The sequence below is a fragment of the Abramis brama genome (assembly GCF_963993115.1).
Source record: "Abramis brama genome assembly, chromosome: 17".
Classification (NCBI taxonomy): domain Eukaryota; kingdom Metazoa; phylum Chordata; class Actinopteri; order Cypriniformes; family Leuciscidae; genus Abramis; species Abramis brama.
The window spans coordinates 512,501-522,500 of record NC_139979.1 but is presented as its reverse complement, the minus strand read 5'-3'; the positions used below and the strand labels follow the sequence as shown (position 1 = coordinate 522,500).

The window sequence follows — 10,000 nt, the reverse complement described above, 5'->3', positions numbered from 1 at the left end:
GTATATTATTAATTATATATTTAATATAAATCAATAAAAACAGTGAAATATTATTATTACTGCTTCATATTTTTGTGGATGCAAAAATATGAGGCAGCAAAACTGTTTTCAACGCTGATAATAATCATAAATGTCTCTTGATCATCAAATCATCATATTAGAGTGATTTCTGAAGGATCATGTGACACTGAAGACTGGAGTAATGATGCTGAAAATTCAGCTTTGATCACAGGAATAAATTACACTTTACTGTATATTCACATAGAAAACAGATGATTTACATTATAATAATATTTCACTGTATTTACTATATTTCTGATCAAATAAACACAGCCGTAGAGCAGAAGAGACTCTTTCACAAACATTAAAAAATCTTAGTTATTCCAAACTTTTGACCGTTAGTGTGTATTAAACCACAGTTAATCTCTGTGAGATGTTTTTGTTGGACCTGATACGAATCAAATAGTTTTTTCTCTGTTTATGAGTTTTTGTATTCACTGTCATTACTGAATCTCATTCATACAAACACAACTGTTATTGGGGACCGATCCGTGCCTGATCTTTCATACGTGCGTGTGTGTGTGTGTGTGTGTTTCAGACTCATGATAACAGGGAGCATCTGGCCATGATGGAGCGAGTACATGGACCAGTTCCTTCAAGAATGATCCGTAAAACGAGGTCAGGAAACATGTCAGCTGAACATGATTGATGATTGATGATATCAGTGTGAAGTAGAGCTGGGGCAATAGACTGATGCATCTTACACACACACACACACACACACACACACACACACACACACACACACTGCACTCTGCCTTACACACACACACACACACACACACACCTGAACCTGCTACACACAGGGTTCGTACGAGGTGCTATAAGTGCTTGAATTTGACTTTTTGAAATGTAAGTCCTAGAAACCCTTGAAAACAGCCGTATATATTTTTTTTATAAAGTACTTTAAAAGTGCTTGAATTATTGCAAGAAAATATATGTGAAATTAGTGTTTAATTTGATTGATAAAACAATCTTGTCACGCAGCATTAACGCTGCCGCCCGTCTGATACAGCGTGATATTGCTCATACTAATATCCAAATATATGATACAGCTTTTATTCTTCAGGCCAATCATATATTCATGAGAAAATAATCACTTTGATTAAGAAAGTGATATCTAGTATATATGTGTATAGTATATTATATTTTTAGAATGTGAAAGATAATAAAGATATTATTTAAGAAGAGAGATCTCTGATTGTAGTCCTTCAAAGCCAGAAACAGTAGTGCTTAAAGTCATCTGACAGCGTCTGGTACGAACCCTGTGTAAAATAATCATTCATAAGGTTTGAAAAGGTTGAAGCGGATGAAAAGGGTGTGTGTAGTGTGTGTAGTGTGTGTAGTGTGTGTAGTTTGCTGATGCGTTAATCTCACGTCATTAAAGCATTCTGAGGTGCGAGTGCATCCTCTGCTGTTAAAGCTGAGCTCAGGATCTGATGTGAGATTGATGTAAACAGAGTCGCGATGCATCGATCATTCTCCCAGCTCTAGTGTGAAGTGACTGAGTAGTGTGAGCATGACTTGACCTCTGCCCTCATGACTTGACCTCTGCCCTCAGGAAGCAGAAGTACTTTTACCGAGGTCGACTGGACTGGGACGAGAACTCGTCAGCGGGACGATACGTCCGAGAGAACTGCAGGCCTCTGAGAGTGAGTGACACCAGTAATCCTGTGTGCACTAACAGGGTCTGCGCTTTCTCTCCGGAAGATAACGCTCTTTTATACTAGAGTTCTTTGAATCAATGTGGGCACAGGATCATGTGCAGGTAGAAATCAGGCTGTGCACATTAGGCCTGTCAGAATGGCTGAAAAGCTAAATTCGAATTTCTTTCTTAAATATTAGCAAAATTCGAATTTTATTTGAATTCTGAAGGCAATGCTTAATGTTAGAGGGAACAGTGCTGTAGTGTCTCCTGTGTCCACAAGAGGGCGCAAGCGAGCGCAGGAAACAAATATAAACCAAATCAAGCATTACATCTTTTATTGAACTGAAATGACATTCACTTTTTAAAGTGCATTAACTTATGAAACAATTATTCTTAAATGAAATTTTATTTCCTTAATGTGCATGCAAGGAAATGAGGTTAAAATAGCGCATAAAACTGTGTGTGTGCATCAGTGACCTGAGAAAACACTTCAACACACAGCGTCATGAACTACATGAACACACACTTCAACACACAGCGTCATGAACTACATGAACACACACTTCAACACACAGCGTCATGAACTACATGAACACACAACAGCAAACTGACATTCAGGAACACTCACTTCTACTCTCTACATCTACATATAGATCATCACACACACCAGACACTCTTGATCTGAGCGAGTGCTGAGCGCTTTCACACACACTCACACTCACTCTCTCACACTCTCTTTCTCTCACTCTCTCTTTCTCTCACTCTCTCTCTCTCACTCTCTCTCTCTTTCTCTCACTCTCTCTTTCTCTCACTCTCACTCTCTCTCTCTTTCTCTCACTCTCTCTTTCTCTCACTCTCTCACTCTCTCTTTCTTTCACTCTCTCACTCTCTCTTTCTCTCACTCTCTCTCACTCTCACTCTCTCTCACTCTCACTCTCTCTCTCACACTCTCTCTCTCTCTCTCTCTCTCTCTCTCACTCTTTCACTCTCACACTCTCTTTCTCTCACTCTCACTCTCTCTCTCACACTCTCTCTTTCTTTCACTCTCTCTCACTCTCACTCTCTCTCTCACACTCTCTTTCTCTCACTCTCTCTTTCTCTCACTCTCTCTCTCTCACTCTCTCTCTCTTTCTCTCACTCTCTCTTTCTCTCACTCTCTCTCTCTCTCTCTCTCTCTGCATGCTGGGAGTTTTTGGGGTGAGAGTGGCATTGAGTGAGAACTGAGCTGCAAAACTTTTTTCTTTTTCTTTTTTTTTTTTTCTTTTTTTCTTTTTTTTTTCTTTTTCTTTTTCTCTTTTTCTTTTTCTTTTTTCCTTGTCTTTTTTTCTCTTTTTTTTTTTTCCCCTCTTTTGCATGTTCTGACAGTTTTTTTTGTTGTTGATAGTAAGTGATTAATTTTTGAGCGCAACTAAGTTGCGCGATAGGATGGCGTCTCCAGAGACGCCATCTCTATCTTTGCAGCATGGTGTGCGGTGTGTACCTGATGACGGTGTTATGGTAGAGGATGTTCTCGTGGCAGTGGGAGATGAGGTAGGGTTTGAAAGTATTATTTATGCCTCCCGAATGAACAAAGCGGTTGTTGTATTTGTAAAAGAGAAAAACACTGCTTGTAGGTTGATTGAAAACGGTATTGTAATACGTGATAATCTTGTACAGGTTACTCCGCTTCATGCTCCTTCTAGTAAAATCATTATTTCAAATATTCCGCCCTTCATTTCTAATGAGGCGTTGGAACGCGAATTAGTGAGATTCGGTAAGTTTGCTAGTGAGTTCAGAACGATCTCTTTAGGTTGTAAACATCCGTCTTTAAAACATGTTCAGTCTTTTAGAAGACAAGTGTATATGTTTTTGGACTCTCCAGAAAATACTTTGGATGTTTCTTTCCGTGTAAAGCATGAAGGGAGATCTTACATGGTTTATGCAACTACTGGCAACTTGCGATGTTTTGATTGTGGTGACACAGGGCATAAGCGGATTGCGTGTCCACGCAAAGAGCATGGAGGAGCGAAACAAATAGTTTCAGAAGGGGAGGTTGATGCTGTGATCATTTCAGTTGACAATGGAATCGCAGGTCCTTCTGGGTTACAGGCAGATACTGGTACAGTAGCACGCGTCATCTCCGAGACAGTGTCTGTGGTGCCGATACAGTCAGCTGAGTGCAGCGCTAGTGACGTCACTCGTAGCGGGGATGCAGAGAACCCCATAGCTGGAACTAGCGTTATTGTACCAGGTAACAGCGACGTTGAGCAAAGTAACTGTAATGGTGAGGAAGCTGATGAAATTAATTCGAGTGGGTTATTAACTTGTACAGGCAATGATAACATTGATGCCATGTCTGATGAGACAGATTCAATTGACATTGAGGGTTCACAGGGAGATCTTCAAAAGGAAATCTCCTTATATACCCTTGAGGAAATAAATCATTTCTTGGATGATACTTTTGGTAAACAGGTGAATGTTAAAGATTTTTTCCCAGACATTGAGAAGTTTGTTAGGTCTGTTACAGTTCTTCAAAAAGCAGTTGGTTTCGATATTTTGAGTGAAAAGAAGCGTTTTCGACTAAAAAAGCATCTTACAGCGATAAGAAAATGTAGGAAAGAAAAAAAAAAGTTCTTAAAATGATCAGAAATGCATCACATGGGTTTCCTCTCTTTCTTTATTTTTCTGTTGTGTCTGTCTTTCCTCCTCTTAAATACATGTATGGATAATTTGAGGGTGGGCTCCATTAATGTTAATGGTGGGAGGGATAGACATAAACGTGATTTGTTATTAGAAAGCATACAGCTAAAAAGTCTAAATGTTGTATTGCTTCAGGAAACTCATAGTGATGTAAATAATGAAGCCGATTGGAAAATGTGCTGGAAGGGGCAACAGATACTTAGTCATGGGACAAATTTTAGTGCAGGTGTGGCGATTCTTTTTTCTCCAGAAACTAGAGTTAATATTTTAAGCTCTGAAGAAGTTATGAAAGGTCGTCTTGTCTTAGTGAAGGCTGAAATTGAAGGTTTTCTTTTTTGTTTCATAAATGTGTATGTACCGAATGTGGGACATGAGAGAATTGCTTTTTTTAAGATTTTAAGTGGAATATTGAAAAAGTGTCACAATAATGACAATGTGATAGTTGGGGGAGACTGGAATTGCACAGAAAATTTTACCATTGATCGAACTTCTGAGGAACCTCATATGCAATCTTCCTTTTACTTGTCTAAAATAGTAAAAGAAGCTGAATTATTAGATATGTGGAGGATTAAACATAATACTGCCAGACAATATACTTGGGTAAAAGTATCTGATGATAGAGTGAGTGCTGCCCGTCTGGACAGAATTTATATATCTAAATGTTCTAGTAATCGGGTTGTTGAGTGTTCAATTTTTCCAGTGGGGTTTTCAGATCATCATATGGTTTTAATGTCATTGGTGTTATCAAAGTCTTCAAGGAAATCTTCATATTGGCATTTTAATGCCAAATTATTACAAGATGTTAACTTCTGTAAATATTTTGAAGGTTTCTGGGAATGTTGGAAAAAAACAAAACATACTTTTGAAAGTCTAAGACAATGGTGGGAAATTGGAAAAACACAAATACAAATGTTTTGTCAGCAATATACAGTTAATTCCACAAATATGATAAAGAAAGCTATTCAAACTCTTGAACGATCTATAGATTCAATAGAGAAAGATTTGATGGATAGACATGATCCTGGTTTGTCTTACTGTTTACAACAAAAAAAGAGTGAGTTGGGGTCCTTTTTAAATGAAAGGGTGAAAGGAGCCCTGGTGAGGTCTCGGTTTATTGCAGTAAATGAGATGGATGCCCCAAGTGCATATTTTTTTAACTTGGAACGTTCAGTAGCACAGCACAAACAAATGGCTTGTCTCCGTCTGCCCGATGGAAGGGTCACCACTAACATTGCAGAAATGCGTCATCATGCAGTGGACTTTTATTCCTGTTTATATACTGCAGAACATTGTGACTTGGACTGTGCTGAACAGCTATTTCAAGGCCTTCCTAAATTGGACTCTGATTCTAAGACTGCCTTGGACTCTTTTTTAACGTTTGAGGAACTTTCATCTGCTGCCACACAGCTCAGCACGGGGCGTTCCCCTGGTGTTGATGGGTTGACATCAGAGTTCTATAAACACTTTTGGGACCTTCTTGGTGTTGATCTCTATGAGGTTTTCTGTGAATGTTTTAAAGATGGATTTTTGCCTGTCACATGTCGCCGTGCTGTTCTTTCTTTGCTTCCTAAAAAGGGAGATCTGTCCTTGTTAAAGAACTGGAGGCCTGTTGCCTTATTGACCACGGAATATAAGATCTTGTCAAAATGTCTTGCCAATAGGTTAAAGAAATACGTACACACTATAGTGCATAAAGATCAGACATATTGCATACCAAATAGGTCAATAATGGATAATTTGTTTTTAGTAAGAGACATTTTAGACATTTGTAAAACATTTAATTTAGGAGTTGGATTAGTTGCCCTAGATCAGGAAAAAGCTTTTGATCGGGTAGATCACAGTTATTTATTCAACTTACTTAAAGTTTTTGGGTTTGGGGAAGGTTTTTTAAATTGGATACAACTCTTGTATGCTGGCGCTTCGTGTATGGTCAAAGTTGGGGGCGGTTTGAGTAAACCAATTTCTGTTCAAAGAGGAATACGACAAGGCTGTCCGTTGTCTGGTTTGTTGTACAGTATTGCTATTGAACCTCTACTTTTTAATTTAAGAAAGACTTTATGTGGGTTTTTAATACCAAATGTGATTCCGAATACAAATGTCTCTATAACTGCTTATGCTGATGATGTGACTGTGTTGGTTAGCAGTGGGCAAGATATTACTGCTTTGTCTGAAGTCCTTCATTTATATGAGAAGGCTTCATCAGCAAAGGTAAATTGGGACAAAAGTGAGGCTTTTTGGGCAGGTAAAGATCCTCTACAATGTTTGCCATCACTGCCAGGAAAGCTTAATTGGGGCAAAGCAGGTTTAAAAATATTGGGAGTTCATTTTGGTTCAAATGATTTTCAGAAGTTAAATTGGGAGGGTGTTATGGAGAAAGTATGCACCCGATTGTCTCGCTGGACCTGGCTGCTACCCAAACTATCCTACAGGGGGAGAGTCTTGATTGTCAATAACTTGGTTGCTTCCACATTGTGGCACAGATTTAATGTGTTACAACCACCGGCTGGACTAGTGCAAGAGGTACAAAGAAAGTTGGTTAACTTTTTCTGGTCCGGACAACATTGGGTACGTTCCTCTGTACTTTTTCTTCCGATACAAGAAGGAGGCCACAGTTTGGTGGATATCAGATCCAGGCTAATGACTTTTCGTTTACAAGCTGCCCAGAGACTATTATATAACAATGACAGTGCATGGTTTGACACCGCAGTGGCACTGTTGAGAAGAGCTGGTGGAATGGGACTTGATAAGCATTTGTTTCTGATGAAGCTAGAAGAGACTGAGCTTACAGATCTGACTCCTTTCTATAAATCTGTTCTGGAAGCCTGGAAAGTTTTTGCACTTTCAAGACCACCTGAAGTACCTGCGGGGATGTGGCTGTTGGAGGAGCCATTGTTTCTTAACTCTTTCCTGCCTTCAAGACTTTTATCCTCAGCTTTTCTGCGTGCACGTCTACTGTCTGCTGGGTGCACAAAGCTGGGGCATTTACTACACACCAGTCTGGAAACCTTGGGCAGGAGAGCTGGAGTTAAGTCAACAAGAGTATTACAAAAGCTCACCACAGAGGTGATTGGAGAACTGGATTTTAACTATCGTTCTTTCCTGGACAATCCAGCTATAAAAGATGAATGGAGAAGTGGATGTGAGTATTGTTTCCCCTCTCTGACTGTAAGAGCTGCGGTGGGGGACTGGCAAGAAGAGAGGAAAGGTCTACTGTCATTCAGAACTCCACAAATAGATGGATTTGAGTCAGTGGGAAAGAAAGCCCTTTATGTCACCTGTGTAAAGGTGTCTAATTTACATTCTTTGGCTGGGGTTTTTTCGACGAAATGGACAGAGGTTTTTGGCACTGACTCTTCCCCTAAAGGTAGTTGGCGTATCCTGTACAAACGTCCGATTGACCAGCGGACTGGTGACCTCCAGTGGAGGATTGTACACGGATGTATAGCTACAAACAGACATGTGGTGCATCTTGATCCTAGTGTTAGTGTGGGTTGTCCTTTTTGTGTAGAGGCTGAATCTGTCTTTCATTTGTTCATGCAATGTACAAGGTTGATGGATTTGTTTTCTTTGTTAACAGAGTGGGTTACATCTTTGGGTGAAACTGTTTCTTTTCAGTTGTTCATTTTTGGTCCAAAGTACACCGTTGAGCAAAAGGATGTTTTGGTTTTACTTAATTTCCTTTTTGGTAATGCAAAATTAGCCATCTGGAAAACTAGAAAAAATAAGATATTAGGACAAGGTGCAGTAAATCCAATTTTCATGTTTTTGGGCCTAGTGGGTTCTCGTCTCAGAGTGGAATATGCGTACTATAAATTGGTTGGGCGTTTAGAGCGGTTTATGGAAATTTGGGAGATAAATCATGTCTTGTGTACAGTTTATGAAGATGAATTGGTGTTGAAGTTTTAATGTTTATTTATTTATTTGTTGTGATGATGAGTGATTGTTATCATCATCATCATAATATTGTGTTGAACAAACATGTTTGTTTATAATTGTTGTTAAAATAAAAGTGTCTTAATCCTCTCTCTCTTTCTCTCACTCTCTCTTTCTCTCACTCTCTCACTCTCTCTTTCTTTCACTCTCTCACTCTCTCTTTCTCACTCTCTCTCACTCTCTCTCTCACACTCTCTCTCTCTCTCTCTCTCTCTCTCTCTCACTCTTTCACTCTCACACTCTTTCTCTCACTCTCACTCTCTCTCTCACACTCTCTCTTTCTTTCACTCTCTCTCACTCTCACTCTCTCTCTCACACTCTCTTTCTCTCACTCTCTCTCACTCTCACTCTCTCTCTCTCACACTCTCTCTCTCTCTCTCTCTCTCTCACTCTTTCACTCTCACACTCTCTTTCTCTCACTCTCACTCTCTCTCTCACACTCTCTTTCTCTCTCTCTCTCTCTCTCACTCTCTCTTTCTTTCACTCTCTCACTCTTTCACTCTCACACTCTTTCTCTCACTCTCACTCTCTCTCTCACACTCTCTCTTTCTTTCACTCTCTCTCACTCTCACTCTCTCTCACTCTCACTCTCTCTCTCACACTCTCTCTCTCTCTCTCTCTCTCTCTCTCTCACTCTTTCACTCTCACACTCTCTTTCTCTCACTCTCACTCTCTCTCTCACACTCTCTCTTTCTTTCACTCTCTCTCACTCTCACTCTCTCTCTCACACTCTCTTTCTCTCACTCTCTCTCACTCTCACTCTCTCTCTCACACTCTCTCTCTCTCTCTCTCTCTCTCTCTCTCACTCTTTCACTCTCACACTCTCTTTCTCTCACTCTCACTCTTTCACTCTCACACTCTCTTTCTCTCACTCTCTCTCTCACACTCTCTCTTTCTTTCACTCTCTCACTCTCTCACACTCTCTTTCTCTCACTCTCTCTTTCTCTCACTCTCTCTCACTCTCTCACTCTCTCTCACTCTCTCTCTCACTCTCTCTCTCACTCTCTTTCTTTCACTCTCTCACTCTCTCACACTCTCTTTCTCTCACTCTCTCACTCTCTCTTTCTCTCACTCTCTCTCACTCTCTCTTTCACTCTCTCACTCTCTCTCTCACTTGCTCTCTCTCTCTCTCTCTCTCTCTCTCTCTCTCTCTCTCTCTCTCACTCTCTCTCACACCCAACATTCAGACAAGATGAGAATGATTCTGGCTTTAGTTTTGTCCACTGGCTGACTCTCGTAGTTTGTGGCTGTTACATATTTTGCTGCTGTTGTGATTGAGCTAGAGTTTTCTCCCAAAATATGATTTAATTTAATTCTCTCTCTCTCTCCCTCCCTCTCTCTCTCTCTCCCTCCCTCTCTCTCTCTCTCCCTCCCTCTTTCTCTCTCTCTCTCTCTCTCTCTCTCCCTCCCTCTCTCTCTCTCTCTCTCTCTCTGTCTCTCTCAGAGGTACGTGTTGTTCGAGTCAGAGGAGCATCATCTCTTCTTTGATTTGTTGGAGGGTTTGATGGAGTTCGAGCCGGACCGGCGTCTCTCTCTCTCCGCTGCGCTGCGTCATCCTTTCTTCAGTCCCGTCCGAGACGCTGAACACTTCAGTGGCTCCCGTAACATCAGCCGGTGACCTCTGACCTCTCCTTTAACCCCTGCTAGTGTTTCACAGCGGGTCTGACTGTATGGAGGACG

General features: G+C 40.5%; 1 protein-coding gene across 2 annotated transcripts in view; it reads left to right on the top strand.

Annotated features, from left to right (window-relative positions):
• Nucleotides 1–10,000, top strand: part of clk2b (CDC-like kinase 2b) — a 32,414-nt gene that overhangs the window by 22,002 nt on the left and 412 nt on the right. For both annotated transcript variants that reach the window (XM_084089619.1, XM_084089620.1), the window contains 3 exons: nt 599–678; nt 1,622–1,712; nt 9,765–10,000. The exon at nt 9,765–10,000 is cut by the window's right edge and continues 412 nt beyond it. In XM_084089619.1, coding sequence (XP_083945745.1) covers nt 599–678; nt 1,622–1,712; nt 9,765–9,938 — 345 coding nt within the window. In that variant the 3' untranslated portion in view covers nt 9,939–10,000. The remainder of the gene's footprint in view (nt 1–598; nt 679–1,621; nt 1,713–9,764) is intronic.